Source organism: Tenrec ecaudatus, chromosome 16 (genome assembly GCF_050624435.1).
Source record: "Tenrec ecaudatus isolate mTenEca1 chromosome 16, mTenEca1.hap1, whole genome shotgun sequence".
Classification (NCBI taxonomy): domain Eukaryota; kingdom Metazoa; phylum Chordata; class Mammalia; order Afrosoricida; family Tenrecidae; genus Tenrec; species Tenrec ecaudatus.
In genome coordinates this window covers 103123068-103140772 of record NC_134545.1, presented here as the reverse complement: position 1 = coordinate 103140772, position 17705 = coordinate 103123068, and the positions used below count along the sequence as shown (strand labels likewise).

General features: G+C 48.2%; 1 protein-coding gene across 1 annotated transcript in view; it reads left to right on the top strand.

The window, feature by feature from the left end:
- Positions 1 to 8433: 8433 nt before the first annotated feature.
- The window catches only part of MCMBP (minichromosome maintenance complex binding protein), a 31049-nt gene continuing 21777 nt past the window's right edge, over positions 8434 to 17705 (top strand). Inside the window, exon 1 of the mRNA XM_075533329.1 lies at positions 8434 to 8803. Within this exon, the coding sequence (XP_075389444.1) occupies positions 8746 to 8803 (58 nt within the window). The 5' untranslated portion in view covers positions 8434 to 8745. The remainder of the gene's footprint in view (positions 8804 to 17705) is intronic.

The following is a 17705-nucleotide window of genomic DNA, read 5'->3' as shown; positions in this document are numbered from 1 at the left end:
ATATGATGTAAAGCGGCAAAGTGCTCCACAACCAGAAAGGGACCAAAATTCATTTTGGTTCCACGAGATAGTATGCGTAAATTGCGCAATTCCTGAAAGTGTTCAAAGAGCTAAGACACACAACACACGTTACTAGATGGAAGACTTTTCGTACTCAGCACCACGGCTGTGGAGAAGCCTTTGTGGCAGACACTGAAACTATCCAGGAGGAGCTTGTCTTCCCAGTGGCTGGTCACCTTCTCCCCTGCTGGACTCTGCCTATCGGCCCCTCACGGCCTAGGATGCTCTTCCCAGGGGCTAGGACTGGGGAGCGAGCCCAGCCTGTGTTTGGCCTCCTCACGGCCCTGGGGACTCCCTGCCTGGCCAGAGCAGCAGACTTCAGGCTTGCTCGGGCCTTAGTCTGCCCCAGAAAAATAAAGCCTTAGTGTGGCCTGCACTTGAAAAAAAAAATAAAGAAAAAACCTAAACCCAAACCAAAGCCCCTACTACTGACTCAATTCTTACTCATAGCAACCCTCTGGATAGAGTAGAACTGCCCCTGTGGGTTTCCTGTAAATCCTCACTGGAGCTGAAAGCTCCCAGCCAGCAGCTAATGGATTCAAACTGCTGACCTTGTAGTTAGCAGCCGCTCTGCCACCAGAACTCCTGAGACATACAGGGGAGCTTCAAAGGGTTCAAGGAAAAACAGTATTGGAAGATCATGACATTTCCCAGAAGCAATTTGAAGCCTCCTCCTACTGATTATTACGCTGCTGTGGGGTCAGTTCACACTCAGAGTGACCCTATTGGGTAGAGCAGGCCTGGGTTTCCAAAGCTGTCAAACTATTTCTGGTGACTAATTTCTTTTAAAAAGAAGCACAAAGTGAATATGAGCGAATGAGTCATGTGTTTGTACTTAACATGTTTCATGAGTAGATGTATGCTTTTACATGTGGTGTGTATGAATTGTGTACTTCTATGCTCTTTTTTTCAACCTGTAAACTCGAGTATTTCATGTGCTAGATGCACCCCTTTAAAATGTGTGTGTAACTTTTCATTGTGCATTGGGTGAATGTATACAGAACAAATCAGTTTCGACTCAACAATTTTGATACATTTTGTTTCATGTCATCAATCACAATGCCCACAATGTAACACTTCTTTTTTTTTAAATTAATCATTTTATTGGGGGTTCTTACAAATCTTACAACAATCCAGCATTCAATAGTATTAAGCACACTTGTACATATGTTGCCATCAACATTTCCAAAACATTTTCTTTCTATTTGAGCCCTTGGTTTCAGCTTTTTTCCCCTTTCTCCCCCACCCTCCCGTGAATCCTTGATCGATTATATATTATTGTTGTTATTTCGAGTCTTACAGTGTCCATTGTCTCCCTTCACCCACCTTTCTGTTATTCATCCCCCTGGGGGCTGGGGCTGGCTATATATCCAACTTTGTGATGGGTTCCTCCTTTCTCCCCCTTGCCCCCCACCATCCCCCTACCCTCATGATACATTTACTCCCACTATGGTTCCTGAAGATATTATCTGTCCTGAATTCCATGTGTCCAGGGCTCTTATCTATACCAATGTGTGTGCTCCCATCTAACCTGATTTGTAAAGTAGAACTGAGTCATGGTAGTGGGGAGGCGGGGGTGAAGAAAGCATTCAAGAACTTGCAAGGGGTTCTCGACCTGTGAGTCTCAACCCCTCGGGGGGTTGAAGGAACCTTTCACAGGGGTCATTTAAGACCATCAGAAAATACGTAAATATTTCACAATATATAATTACATATTGTTTTGTGATTAATCATTATGCTTTAATTATGTTCAATTTGTAACAATGAAAATACATCCTGCATATCAGATATTTACATGATGATTCACAACAGTAGCAAAATGACAGTGATGAAGTAGCAACGTAAATAATTTTATGGTTGGGGGGGTCACCACAACATGAGGACCTGTATGAAAGCATCATGGTATTCGGAAGGCTGAGAACCACTGAACTAGAGGAATGATGTGTTTCACTGGTGCTTTACTGCACCCTGGTTGAATCGTCCCTTCCTTGTAATCTCTCTGTGGAGGGATCTCCAGTGGTCTACAGATGGGCTTTGGGTCTCCACTCCAACCCTCCTCTTTCACATTGATATAGTTGTTTGTTTGGGATCTTTTGAGACCTGATACCTGGTCATTATCACTTAGGCCGGGGTGCTTCCTCCATGTGGGCTTATTTGCTTCCCTGCTGGATAGCCACTTGTTTAACCTAAAGCCTTTAGACCCCAGACCTACATCTTTTGATACCTGGGGGCACCATCTGCTTTCTCCACCACATTTCCTTATGCCCCCCCTATTTTTTCTTTAGTGATCTTGTCAAAGAGTGCCATGTTATTAGAACAAAGTGTTCTTGTGTTAAGGGAGGCCTGGAGTGGCGGCCCAAAGTCCACCTGCTATGTTACTATTTAACATATAAATATATGTACATTGCTCTCTATCTCTTTCATTATAAATTAATGTTTACATATATACACACCTATAGCTATATCTCTATAAGTCGTTTTTGCCTCCTACTTTTTCCTCTGTTTCCTTTCATCTCCTGTCCCACTGTCATGCTCACCCTCCAATCGGCTCTCATTAATTCCTCTTGGATACAATGCACTTGATCAAACCCCACCAGGCAATAAATGCCCTCGTAGTCATCAATTTTAGATCTTTTGTTGTTCCCTTATCTCTGAGTTTATTGGCTCCCCACGTCCCTTCCCTGCCCATTCCCACGTCTCACAAGAACCACCTCTCCCAGTGTTTTCTCCTTGGGATTGTTCCTTCTGCCTATCTGATAGACATAAGGGGAAAGAAAAAGAAACAAACAAACAAAAAAACCGGATAGATACTTCCAGGTCTGTCTGATGACCCTTAGGTATGTTTTCTGATCAAGACTATTTTCAGGATTCCTTGGGGACTTGGTTACTTTGCTCCCCGCTTTCTCCGTGTTTCCCATTTCCATACCTCCTGCTTTCCTAATCTTTTTTCATCTCTGAACTGTGTCCTTGGGCAAGTGCTGCCCTTTGGATCTCAATTGACTGGTGGTTCTAAGGAATGCATATCTCCCTGGTGTGATTGTACATGTGATAGACCTATTATTGTTTGGCTGAAATTTGAGCCTTGGGATTAAGTTCATTTCCAGACCTGAAGGGTGATAAAAACCTGTATCCTCAAGGGTTTGCCATGCCCTGTGCCTGGTCTTTTTATTATTTAAAATTTTATTCCATATTTTTGTCCCACTCAATCCATGGTCATCCAGTGAGATCCATTTCAGACCTGTTGGTAGTCGAAGCTGGGCACCATCTAGTTCTTTTGGTCTCAGGGTCATGGGCGGGCAACTAAGTTTCGAGTGGTCCTGTGGTAAAGTGAGTGGATGGTGAAGTGAAATCTCTTCATATAGCACATCTATCCATCCCTCTGTAACAAATACTAAATTCTCTGTTGCAATGGTCACACAGAACTCACAACACTCACGGAGTTTATTTAGGGAAGTTATCAGGTCACCACAGCCAGATCAGAAAACATTGCGGAGACTGTTATTGGCCCACAGCAACCCTTCCTTCAGACAACAGGAAGTTTCTCTGGACCTCAACCGCTCCACCACCTGATCCCTTGACCTCTGTTTCCATGGGCCAGGAAGACCTCTTGCAGTTTGCCTTGCAGTCTTATGTAGTCTTTGCCCTAGGCCTCTGCTCTGCCACTGATCTCTTTGCCTTGGCCTCTGGTGTCAGTGGGGTGCTGTGGGAGGGGCTGTGGGTCAGAATAGGGGAAGGAAGGCTGCCGGGTGGAGGCATGGCTGACTTCTGTCTTGTGGTGAGGGCGGCTGTGCAGTGGGATTCTCCTTCCCCGTGTAGCCAGAGGAGGTCAGAGATGTCTCCAAGCCATTTCCTCGGGTCCATTAGCGTGTCAGACTAGTTGTTTCTATTATTTTTGTTTGTTACTCCAGCTAGGGAGGGGGAAATAATTTACAGCAACAGAATATTACATATGTCTCCTTCAGAGCCACTGATGGGTTTGAAACACCAACCTTTTGGCTAGCAACCACTATGTTACCAGGACTTCTTACACCCAACTTGGGTGAATACTCCGTGGTTGCAGTTTACATGTGTGGACTACTATACTGTGTAATTTTCAGAGATACCATAGTAATTTACAAGCTACGTGTATTTGAATATAAACCCTTACTCGGTTCACAGGGTTAAAATACACACACACACACACACACACACACACACTTTAAAAAAAAAAACCTAAAGACTGTTGTGAATATTTCTAATTTATTAGTTTAAAGTAAGACAATAACCTTAAGTCGATGAGCCGAGAACACCTTGTGTAATGTGGCAATATACCACGCTCACTCCAGCACACACACGTGGTCAACAAGCACTATACTTGCAGTCATGTTCTAATATGAAAACAGCTGGGAAGAAGGGATCCAGCTTTGTCAGTGGTTGTTTGATCATGTAGATCACATTCTCCTGCTTCAAATTCTTCAAGGGTTTTTGCATCCATCAGAATGCTTTACCTTAAGCTTTTCAGATGTTCTGAGTAGGTGCCACCTGGGCAGTTCTGGGTCATTGGAACTCTGTCCTCCTATGGCTCCTCAGGTCTTGGCTTTCTACTCCCGTAAAGAGTGACAGTCTCAGAAACCCACAGAGGCAGTTCTATCCTATGCTCTAGGGTTGCTGCGAGTCAGAATTGACCCGATGGAAGTGAGTTCGGTTTGATTTTATAGATAGGCACCATCCTCACAAGCACTGCTGTGTTTGAGCCCATTGTGCAGCCACCGTGTTGATCCATCTACTTGCATCTTCCTCTTTCTCACTGGCCCTCTACTTGACCAAGTGTGATGTCCTTCTCCAGGGACTAGTTCCTATTGGTAATATGTCCAAGATACGTGAGAGGAAATTTTGTCTTTTGCCTTTCGAGATCTAGTGTAAAGGTCACTTTTCAGGAAGGCCCTGAAGCATTCCTCTCTCCTCCACTCCCCACTAGATCCCTTGGTTCCTTTCTCTTCTAGAATGTCACTTTTACTTGTCTGGCATTTATCATGGTGGTCAATAACCAATTATTTACTTAACAGTTCTCTAAGGTTAACAGACTATAAGGTTCATGAAGGTATGGGATGCTACCTCCCTGTTTTACCCCAGTACTTCCAATGCCCTTAGTAATTACTTACATAGGAGTCAGCATCAGTTCCACGGCCATGAGTATATTAGTCTTCTGATCTGTAGGTGACCCACATAGTCCAGTGCTCCACTATTTGTCAAAAGTTTGGTGGTTCAAACCCACATAAGGGGGCTTGAGAAAACTGGCCTGGGGGGGGGGTCTTGGAAACCCTATGGAGCTCAGTTCCCTTACGCACCGATGGGAATCAACTCAATGGCTACTAACAACAACAAAATCCTTTGTGTTTGTCCTTCTTGAAAACAGAAAACCCTTCAAATGAAAGTGCAGCTGTCTGTGGTGGGGGGAAAAAATACCTTGCTCCAGAGAGGTATCCTCTGTTGTAGGATTAACTAGAGACACCAAATCTCATAGACAATTTAAGGAGAACATTTATTAAGTCTTAAACAGGATCAAGACAAGATGAAGACAAAACATATCACCTGGATGAGGGAAACCATTAGCACTAGGTCATAATGGGGTCAAAGTGTTTAAAGAGAAAGGAAGACTTAAATAGGACACAGAAGACACTGCCACGAAAGCTTGCTTTGCCACAGATAAATATATCCTATTTGCAGGTGGGACTACAGAAATGGGAATAGGACCATGATTGGGACATGTATAGCATGCTGCACAGAAGAGCTTGTATGATTGGTCCAGAGCCTTTTGACCAAGGCGGTTAGGGCATGACTTGACTGTGACCTCATGAAGGACACATCCAAGCAAGTCCCTAAGGGAGACTGCTCCTCACTGTGAGAGTGGTGATAATCCACTTTCCGGTGGTAATCCACTCTGCCTGAGGGCAAGACGGTGGCATTGGTGGTTAATGGTCACAAGGAATTTAATAAGGGTTAATTCACACAAGGATTCTGCAAATGGATTTTGGGCTTTCACTGTTCTGTAACCTCCAAACTCACTGCCATTGAGTCTATTCCAACTCACAATGATCCCATAGGATAGGGTACAACAGTCCCTGTGGGTTACAAGTGTAGAAAGCTTTTATCTGTCTCCAGTGGAGATGGTGGTTTTGAACTGCTGACCTTGCATTTAGTTGCCTAAGCGTAACCACCACATTACCAGAGTCCCTTCTCTACAAACTTCATACTCAGAATTGTCTAATATACTTCATAGACTTTTCCCTAGTCTTTCGCTGTCAGGTCGGCATCGGATGGCTAACTGCAAAGGGTGGGGGTATAAACCCATCAGCTGCTCAAGAGGAGTGTGTCTATAACTTTGATTTACAGCCTTGGAAATCCAAATATGTAGGCTCCCTATGAGCCTGATTCAACTCAATGACAGTGGGTTTCATTGTTTTTACATCCTTGGTAGTATTAAAATGTCTCATCACAAAAAAAACCAAAAAACCGTTAAGTCACCTCATTCACATTTCAGAAGGTATCAATAGCCATCTAATCAAGCCAGGACTCAAAGCAAGCCCACATGTGTCAGAGTCAAACTGCTTCTGAAGGCTCAGCAGTGACTGGTTTTCTTTTTCTGAAACAGATTTCCAGGCACTGCCAGGAAGGCTGGACCCCACAAGCTTTTTGATTTGCAGTGGAGCACGTGGAAACCATTATACTGCTCAGGGAAGGCCTTCTCAGAATGATCACTGTCCTTTTAAATCCAATCTGAGCAGTTGCTTGATTACAAATCATTCAATACCGAGCAGATGGAGGGGTCCCAAAGCTGAAGTGTTCCCAGCCACTGCTGACTTGGTATGGAGCAGCATTATAAACAGAGCAAATCTAAGGTTTTGCTACATAATTCAAGAGCAGGTGGTCTCATGTCAAGTTGTGCGCAAGGGAGTCCTTTCTGTTCCATGCACATGTGGCCAGATCACCACAGATGTCATACAGAACTTTTTTTCAGCCCACCCAAAACCAGAGAAGCCAGATGTGCATTCCATAGCCCGTTGATTGACTCTCTGTAAGAAATACAGGTTACTAAGAATGGATTGAGATCTGGGTTCTGTTCTCTTTCTCCAGCTGCCGTTTCTAGACTCCATTCAGATCACCATTCAGAGATGCCCTGCTGTATTTTGGAGTTTTCATTGGTCCATTCAAGCCCCATGAAAATACTTTATTAAACATGGGTGTTCTTCTATTTCTTCAGGAGGATTTCAGATGGTTGGATTGCTGTAGCTCACGCCCCCATGGCCATCCAGTCCTTTCTTACAGCCGCCCTAGGAACAGAGTAGACATGCTCCTTAGGGTTTCCAAGCCTGTAACTCTTGACTCAAAAAAAAATTAATCATTTTATCGGGAACTCTTACAGATAACAGCATTCCATAGTTCAAACACATCAAGCAATATTGTACAACTGCTACCACAATCGGTTTCAAAACATTTTCTTTCTTCTTGAACTCTTTGATGTCAGCTCTCCTTTATCCCCCAACCCCGGAACCATTATTTTTCCCTATGGGTATTTTTTTTTACAGTATCTTAACACGAGCCAACATATCCATTCACATACAATTCTGTTGTTTGACCCCATCGAGTGAGCTTATACAGTAGGACAGACTTCTTTGCCCGGCTCTGAGGGCGGCTGGGGGTTTGAACATCCAATTTTAAGCGTTAAGCAGCCCAAAGCTTAACCCACAGGTTAAGGCTCCTATGGGGAGAACTGTCCCATCTGGTCCTGTTGGTGTATTTCCGTGGGGGAGCCCAGATGCACATTTCTGGGGGCACCTCGCCAGTCCCTAGGCTTCAGGATGTTTTCGCCGTCAGGGGCAGCGGACGGAGCCCGCGGCGAGCCCCTCGACGGCGAACCAGGCCCCAGCTATGATGCCTGGGAGGAGAGCAGAGGCCCCGGGGTCTTGACAGGGCTCCCGATGTAAAGTTTGACCTCCCCGTGCAGGCTCAGACTTTGTCCAACCATAAGCTTCGGTTGCGGGTAAGGCGTTCAGGGAAGAGTTGCCACGGAGAAAAATGCCCAAAGATGCGGAGGGCGGGCACCGGCGGCCGCTTGCACTCGCGTGGCCCAGAGCCGGCTGTGAGGGCCGAAGCTGGACTCGTGGAGCGAAGGGCCTCCCGCGAGGCGCGAGGACGCGCCTCCGGACTTCCTGCTCCGAAGGTAAGGGGTGGGGCCTCGCGTCCACGCTGGGCCCCGCCCACGTCTCGCGACCTCACAGCCTCTCCGGGCTTCCTGCCCGGCTCCAAGATGGCGGGCGTGCTCCGCCCCCAGCCGCGCGCCCCGCCCCCGCCGCGGGACCGCGCCGCGCGCCCCCACCGCCCCTCCCCGAGCGAGCTCCACCCAGGTCTCGGGCAGCGCGGTCGGCGGCGGCTGTTTCCCGCCATTGTGCGAAGTGGAGGCTGGGGGTTCGCGCGTCGCGCTGGCCGGTCGCTAGCAGTTGCTCGGCGGCGGCCGCCGCAGCCCGCGCTCCCTGAGCGGCGGGGAGGTCGGACGGCCCGCGCGGCGCGGCCGGCCTGCGGGGGAGGGCGCGGCGGGGAGCGGCCGGAACGCCGAGTGGAGGCGGCGGCGGTGAAGGGGTGCCGGCCGCCCGGACACGCTCGCCCCGAGGATCGCCAGCGCCCGGGCCGCGCCGGCCCCCGGGCGCAATGCCCTGCGGGGAGGACTGGCTCAGCCACCCGCTCGGGATCGTGCAGGGCTTCTTCGGTGAGTGGCGGCGCCGGGGGCGGGCCGCGGAGTTTGCGAGACCCTGGCCCGGGCTGGCCGCGCGGGGCCCCTGCGAGCGCTCGCGCGGCCCGACGCCAGGCGGCCACCGGGCCTGCGCCCGCCGGTCCGGAGCTCGGAGCCGGGACCCCAGCCCAGCCGCGCCGTCCCTCGCGGCCTCCCCGAGTCGGGGCCGCAGGGGCCGCGGGTGGCCCTCCGTGGCAGGGTGGGGCGGGCCGAGCGGGACTCCTGAGGTAACCGGGCGGGCGCCGCGGGCCGGCAGGTGGGCCTGGGGGCGAGTCCTTCGCCGTTGGGGCGCCGACGGGAAATTTCAAAACTTCCGGTGGGAGCGCCGGGGAGCGCGGGCGCCGAGCAGAAGTTGTCTCCAACTCGGGCCTCGCGCGGCCGGCTGGGCGCTGGCTCGGCTCCGCGCGGAGCGCCCGCCACCCGTGCAGCGTGCGCCGTTCGGAGGAGTGTCAGGAAAGTGCTGCCCGGACACTTGCCGAATTTTAGTGGCAGTTCTTAGGGCCGCTCTACCGCCGAGGGCAGACGTGGAGCGGGCAGGGGACACACCCCTGTCCTCAGGTCTCAGTCCGGGATCACAGGAGGCCGCCCCGACCCTCGCGTGTCCCGCAGTCTGGGCCCGAACCGGGGGGTGGGGTGGGGAGACGCGAGAGAAAGGCCTGGAAGAAGCCCCAGAACCGACTGCAGGAAACAGCCACTCAGCACCTCTCCCCACGCCACGTGCAGTTCCAGGCTGAGGTGCTAGCAGGCGGGTTGGAGAGGTTGGTGGGATTGCAGATCCAGGGACACCGACAGCCTGATACTGAAATTAAAAGTGATGCGTGCACGTGATGCTAAAGGGGGCTTCCACAAGCCCATGGGGAAATACAATTTAGAACTTTCTTGAAGCCTCTTCATGTAAACAGTGAAACCTGTCTGTGAGTGGGGGGCTGGGGGGGTCTACTTGATGGATCTTCCTGGGTTTTCTGTCCCTGACAAGCACGTGCAGTCTTAACCCTTTATTTCATTTCGCACATTTGCTCTTGCTATTTGGAAAGAAGAGAGGTTTCCACCTCTTACAGGTTCCCGTGTTAAGCAGGTTCCAGCTCTTGCAGGTTAAACCCTGTGTGTGCTGGCAGACGACATTTACTAGGAGTCAAGATCAAGGTGATCAGGAAGGGGAGCACCTCCCTTTTTTTTTTTCCCACACCAACATCATTTATTGTTAAACTTGATTAGGAAGCAAAAAACCAAGGAATAAACCAGATTATTTGCCAATAGAAGTTCAAGTCATCAGATGGAGACAAAATTTGAGCCTGGGAAAATGTGGCCATGCGTGCCACCCTTTAGGGGGCTCCTTACAGCCCCAGTTTGGTTCTTCTCCAATGTCTTCTCTTGGAGTTGTACCTGATTTTATTACCGATTTTCATTTGAATCCATTGGGGACTGGGCCGATTCTGCTTCTGTTTCTTGGCCAGGAATCTCTTGATCCTGAAAGTCTTATGAGACGACATGGTGAAGTCGGAGCACCACCACACTCAGGGTGGCAGAGAAACGGAGAGAGGGGGGAGAGGAGCACCTCCCTTCTTGAAGTGCAAGTCATTGCTTCATTATCGTGGAGAGTGGAACTAGTAATTGACTAGTAATCCAAAGTGTGACCACAAAATACCCAGGTCAGTTGAAGTTGAGGTGTTGGTTTGAGAGCGTGTAGACATACATTAACTCCAAATACATAGGTACTTTTGAGGGAAAATCCTTCAGAAGTGAATGTCCTAAGCTCCAGTTGTCACTGTTAAGGAAATGCATTTTTGAGAATCCACCCTATACAGTAGAGTTGTTGGATAAGCAAGATGAGTTTGTGTTTGATAAAGATTTGAATTCATTTGAGCCAGATTTTGTCACCTACGGGGCACATCTAAGTGTCGAGAAGGTGTGATTTACATATCAATTATTGGCTTTGTGGTATTTATGAATTTGGCAGATGGTTGCGGAGTCCTGGACCTTATTGCTTCTCTGAATGTCTTACTTCTCTTTAGTTTGTGACTTGAAAAAATTAACACTGCCCTTGGGTCATGGTTTGGCAGGGCTGTTGTGACTGATGTCTAGAGGAGCCCTGGTGGCATAGTGGTTACACATTGGGCTGGGATCCGAAATGTCAGCAGTTTGAAACCACCCAAGGCTCCAAGGGAGCCAGACGGGGCTTTCTACTCCAATGAAGAGTAACAGTTTCGGAAACAAAGGGTCAGTTCTACCCTGCCCTAAAGGGTTAATATGAGTCGGCATCCGCTCAATTGCAGAGCTGCATTAGAGTGTAGCTGTGAAGTACAGATAGGTTTTTGTTACCTTTTTTGTCACTGAGGAGCCCTGGTGGTCTCTCTTTTGGGCTGTTGACCGCAGGGTCAGCAGTTGGAAACCACCATCCTCTCTGAGGGAGAAAGATGAGGCTTTCTACTTCCGGAAAGAGCTGCAGTCTCAGAAACCCATGGGGCAGTTCTACCCTGTCCTATAGATAGGGTCACTCTGAGTTGGAATCAACTTGATGATGTTTGGCTTGGGGTTTTTTTTTCTTACCACTGTGATCATCTTGAATACCTTTATCATAGCGGCCTTACAGGTATGCTGTGTGGGCCAGTTTAATACATAGACTCAGCTTGATGTGGAAAGACATTGTTTTAAATGTCTTCTCAGGTAGGAAAGGGATGGTGCCTATTGCATCCTCCCCCACCCCTCAAAAAAAAGCAGTTGAGTTTCTGTTTCATCTTTCCTTCTCAGATAACCATTGTTTGCTGGATAGTTGCCCTTTTTATTTTCTTTGTATCTATTTAGACTTTTTTTAACTGAAAAACCAAATCTTGGCTGTGCTGCTTATTCTGAAATATATGTATTTATTTAATGCAGGCTCAACTGAACCTGAGGGAATTTTTCCCCTCTCTTACTGTCCCTGCTAAATACTGTCACATAGACCTACTAAGCCCTGTTGTATGCTTTAGGCTTGATAGCTCCGTAACCGAGGGCTGTGCTGTGAGCAGCCACTACTAGCACTTTGTGACTTCAAATAAATGAAAATTAAGCAAAGTGGCGGTAGTTCTCTGCTTCCCTAACCACATCTCAGTGTGCTGCATGTGAATAGCGGCTGCTGTAGGAGACCTCTGTAGAGTGGTTTCTTGCATGTCAGAAAGCCCTGTCGTGGTGCTGGTCCAGAGTGTGTGTATGTAGATGCTTTCCCAGTGGTTGTGCTAGTTTTCATATCCACTTGTTGAGTCCGTCTCTCAGGGTCTGACATGAGTCACTGCCACACCACTTCGAGTCCTTTAGTATTTCTTGAGCCTGTCCAGAGACCTTTACCTCCAATGATACCCTCCTAATTTAGGCCACCGTAGGTGCTTTCGTGGATGATGTTTCAGACGGAAACCTCCTTCTGCTTCCAGTCTTGCCTCTGTCAGTCCCATTCTCTACACTGGAACCAAAGCCTTGTGAGACCTCCCAGTGCTGTCATGTGGGATCTGGGCCTATTGTAGGGGTGTATGATGCCATCTCTGGCTGAATCTTAAAGATTATGTAAGGCTTTTGTTAAGTTAGAAGCAGCCTCTGATTCTGGGTGTGGGTCTGCTTTGAGTGTGCGTTAGTCACTGGCACCTCCTCGTAAGACATCCTGGTAGTATAGTAGTGAAGCCCTTGGCTGCTGATGGAGGAGTTAGGAATTTGAATCTGCTCCGTAGCTCTGTAGGAGAAAGCCTGGCGATCTGGCTTTTCACAGATCACAGTCAGGAATGCCCCACGGGCATGCCCAGGGACACAGTTGCTGTGAGTCAGAGTCCACTGGGCAGCCTCTCCTCTGTGAATAGAACATGCTTTGATGGTTGAAAGTTCAAGGTGAGCATTTTAATAAACCTGCAGTCGGCTCATAGAAACAGCCTGAAATTGGGATGTTCCAACCCCAGCCACATGGGGTCTGAGTGGCACAAACAGTTCACACACTCTCAGGTGGGAAGAATCTAAGCACCTGTTACTAGATTCTCTCACTCAGCCTGTCTTCATCTCTGTCTGTCTCTGTTTCACAGATTGCAGTTTCTTGTTCTTGATTCCAACCCACACGAGCCAGCTTTATTTTCATCTCAAATTCCAGGGGTAGGGAACCTGTTTGGCCCTGCGTGGATTCAAGAGCCCACCCACAAACCTGTTACCTGTGGCCCAGGCCCAGGGTTATGTGGGCCAGTCGTGACTGGCGACACCTTGTCACTGGGGGCAGTTCTCAGCAGAGGAGTGGACGGGACTTCCACTTGCTCTCCAGTCTAGCCCACACTCGCTGGCACCTCCACGTCTCATGCCCTTGTCCAGCAGACCTCACTAGTGCACTGTTGCAAGGAAGAGTGGTTGTGCTGATGGGAAGAAGAAAGACACGAAACGGGCCATTCCCAGATGCCATGATGGCTTACAGAGAAACTGCCAAGAATTTTATAGAAAGTAACACCCGGGGGAACCAATTACAAGAATCTACGTACAGTCTTCTCCCTGGGGGGCGGACAACAGAGAAGAGGGCAGGGGGAGATGTCGGACAGTGTAACATGACAAAATAATAATTATGAATTATGAAGGTTCCATGAGGGAGTGGGGAGGGAGGGGGCAAAATGAGCAGCCGATATTAAGGACTCAAGTAGAAGGCAAATGTTTTGAGAATGATGATGGCAATAAATGTACATATGTGCTTGACACAATGGTTGTATGTATGGATTGTGATAAGAATGGTACGAACCCCCAATAAAATGATTAAAAAAAATAAAGTAACACCCAACTCTTAGGACAAATAGGTGAATTTGACAAAAATCACAGGTCATATGATGAACACATAGAATTCAATCATTTTCATAAACTCACTGCCATTGAGTCAATCGCAACTCTCTAAACTAGCTATTAATAATTAGACAAAAAATTTAAGGCCAATTAAAATGGGTCTTCTCAAAATAAGTAATTAGGAATAAAGTCTAGCAAAACAAAGATGCCCATTTCATGTTTAGATTTAGTACAGTGCCAGTCAAAATTCAGACAGGATGTTTGGTAGATTCAGACGTAGGATTCTGAAGTTTACATGGAAAAGGATGAGAAGAGATAGAGTTGGGCAAAGAATCATGTTGGTGAACCCACTCCCTGATTTCAGACTTAGCAAAGCCTCAGCAGTAAAGGCTGTGTGGTGTTCTTGAATGCTGTGGCGCCATGGGTCGGTTTTATATGACTATGCCTTTGTAATGCTCATGAAATGATTAGGTGGGATTATGCAGACAGATGCATGGCACCCTTTTGTGGGTTTGGGATCATGCAAATAAGGCATATAGGGCCTTGACTCAGGACTGGTCAGATTTGCCAAAAGGAGCCACACCAGAGGCAGAAAGAGAACCCAAAGACTCAAGGAAGTCGAGCCAAGAGTGGGGTGTGGCCCATGCTGAGGACATCCCAGCCCCAGGCTGTCCAGTGAGAGCTGTAACACTGATGGTGACCAACGGGAGACTGCAGAGGACTTCTTGGCCCACAGTACAAGGCAGCTGAGCACCTTCAGGTTAAGACTTCTGGGTGCGGTACCTCCAGGCACTTGTCATGGACCTAAAGGGCTTTGTAACACTTGCCAAGCCACACCGAAATGAGGCCTGCCCAAGAGGCCCACAATCAGAGAGCCTGTTTCTGGGCACATTGGAGAAGCTGTCCTGATTGAAGAACTGCCCTGAGTTATTTCTGACCATGAGCTATAGTTCAGGTACTTCCCTTTAGAAACCCCGTAATGGTGAATATCACCTGCATGCTGGGTGGCCAGTGCAGGAAGTCTTGGAGCCCAGCAGAACAGTATAGAGTGCTGCGGGAGGGACAGCTGTTATCCAAGCTGGTGACAAGTTTCCAGAGAGGAGGTGTATCTCTTCCACGCCAGGAGACCAGCCCTGGGCTGATGCTGATGGCCGTCCCCCTCCCTTCTTTATTTTTTTTTTTGGCCCCCTCCTTTGCCTGGTGAAGTTAGACATTAGCTGGCATCATCACGAGACCTTTACGGTGATCAATGGAATAAAATGGAGAGTTCAGAAACGGCTCCCTGGATGGGCTTCCCCCATTCTTTGCCGAGGGTGTTACCGAGCAGGTGAAATGTGGGGATGTGTGTGCAGTCTGTGCCGGGGACGCTCCGCAGACACTGCTCCAAGGTTTAAAGAAGGGTTCCTCCTGTAGGCGCCTCAGTGGTGAGAAGCAACATTCCAGATGCTCCGGCAGCAAGCACTCTGGGAGCCACGCCACACTGTTGCCTGAGCAGAGTGGGTGGGATGAACCACTCAGTCACAGGGTGTGTCCGAAAGGGCCACCACGGGCTCCCCTGCTAGCCAGTCTTGCTGAGGACAGCCGTCTCGAGCCTGCTATGGTAATTCTGTTCTGCACACAGCGTGGATGAGTCACAAAGGCTTTCTGCCGAGGGAAAGGGGCTGTGGAGTAGCTTCTGACCCCACAGGACAGAGTGGAAGTGCCCCACAGGGCTTCCAACACTGTCATCTTTACAGAAACAAACCACCATATCGCCCTCCCAGAGAGCGGCTGGTGGGTACAAACCACGGACCTTTTGGCTAGCAGCAACCAAGGTACCTTCCTCTTAATGTTAATATGCAATATAGGTGTCCTAGCCAGAAGTGAGGGTCATACCACGGTTTCACTTGCTGTGCCGGGGGTGTGGTGCCAGAGAAGCGCTAGCAGCCTGAGCACTGTGTAGTAGGCACGCCCAGTGCCTCCTCCTGAGACTCCTAGAATGTCTTCAGCTCACAGCAAGGGCCAGCCTGACTTAAGCTCTCCCGAGATGGCCAAGCAGCCAGACTACAACCTGGAGAAAATTGACAACAAAGCAGAACCCACTGTAGACATGCTTCTCAATTATCTGCAAGCTTTCAAGAAGGCCCTGGACCTGGTCATGCAGTGCATAAGCGGACCAACAAAGAAACCAGAATAAGAAAAAGCCCCAGTGATGACTTCAAACAAATCTGAAAATAATGGAAGTTTCCCACAAACTTTTTGAAGGCCCCTTGTATCTATCTTACAACTTTTGCCTGTTCAGTTATTTACAGGTTTAAGCCTTATTGACAGCAATTATAAAAATCTGTTTGAAAGCTAACATTCCATGATCCTTTTAGTTTTCCCATCACCCCTACCCTCCACCCCCCACTTTCTGTATACTGACCCTATTAACCACCAATAAACTTTGATATCTCAAAAAAAAACATGCAATATAAATGTATTTATATGAAATTCTCGAAAAGACCACTGTGATGATAAACAGACATGTGATGATTGGGGGGCAGGGGGCCAGAATTACAGCTCTGTTGTAGATCCTGGTTTGGGTGGTGGGGAAGCTGATCCATATACTGGTTGAAATCTGTAAGATTGTACACCCAACAAGATCAATTTTACTAATACTAGAAAAGATTAGAAAACACTGAGGCGACTTGGAAGGAATTTCCCCTTTTCCTCCATAATTAGATTATAGGGTTTGCTTTTTAATAACATTAGTTGAGTTATTGTTGAAAATCTCCGTTTCCTCACACATGTTCCGTGCCTGGGGTGCATACAGTGCAATGTCTGCTCCACCGGACCCGTCCGAAGCACTTGAGCCCCTGTGCCCTAACCTGGCCTCTGCATTGAAGAACTCACGGGCCTTTGCTTGCTCCCCCTACCCAGGGTTTTGAAGAAGGGGACAGGGTCGGCTAGGTTCTAGGTGAAAATTGTGGCGTCTCCGATCTTCTTTCCTGTCTCCTACCCAAGCTTTACTTATTTCTTTGGATTGTGCTCATGCTCTCAGACCATTTGCTGGCGCCTTATTTCCTACAAGATAAAGTCTGAACTCTGTAGCCATATTTAACACATCAAACAGCAGACCTCTGTTCTAATTTGCTTGGCCAGCTTTCTCTGTCCCCCTGCTGTAGACAGTCTGTTTGTCCTCTGCCCCGAGTGCTCCCTTCTCCAGAGGGTGTACTCAGACTGTTTCTAAGCCAGGAATGTTCTCCCCTCTTTCTCCATCTAGTCCTTGCCTCGCCTTCAGCTTCCTGCTTCCTCCTCCCATGGATCACTGCAGAGCAAACACCAGAGTTTTCTTTGGAGTCCTGGATTCCTGCCTCTTGGTTGATCATTAGCAATGCAACGCCTTATAACAGCCTGTGCATTGTGCATGCCCATCTTTGTCATTGTGCTTCACCTGGGAACTGCAGTGACTAGTACTCATTCACACATTGCGTCCCTCCCAGAGTATGTTTCCACATAAACTAATGCCGCCTACAAGGTCAACCTCTGCACTTGTTTTCCAGGAGACTGGAGAGTAAGTGTTTCCTTTCTGGTTCGTTACCAGGACTGAAGTTGTTTCCATCACGTTTGTCAGTTGTTGAGTGCCACTCTGACTGTACAGCAGAATGACATGCTCACTCTCCCTGCCATCCAGTCAATTCCTGTAGGGCAGAGAGAACCCACCCCTTTGAGTTTCTGAGACTTTTATGGGAGTAGGAAGCACTGTCTTTCTCCAGAGGAGCGGCTGGTGGTTTTGAACTGCCAACTTTGAGGACTGCAACCCAACATGTAACCACTACGCCACCAGGGGTTGTTCTGTTTTGAGTCCATGATTGCAGCCATGGCATGACAGTCCGTGCCATTTAGGGTCTTCCTGTTTCTTGCTGACTCTTTGCTTTACCACCCAGGGATAACCCCAAAGATCAATTTCTCAGTAGAGTAACTTAAAAAAACAATATGAAACGCTATTGAGTCTGTCCTGATAGCTCCAAAGTACATGGGAAAAAGTCTCGTCATGCTCGTTTATAAGGAACAGAATATTCTGTCTGTACTTTCCTAAGACAGATTTGTTTGTTCTTCCCTTACAGTCAATATTTTTTTGCCAGCACCA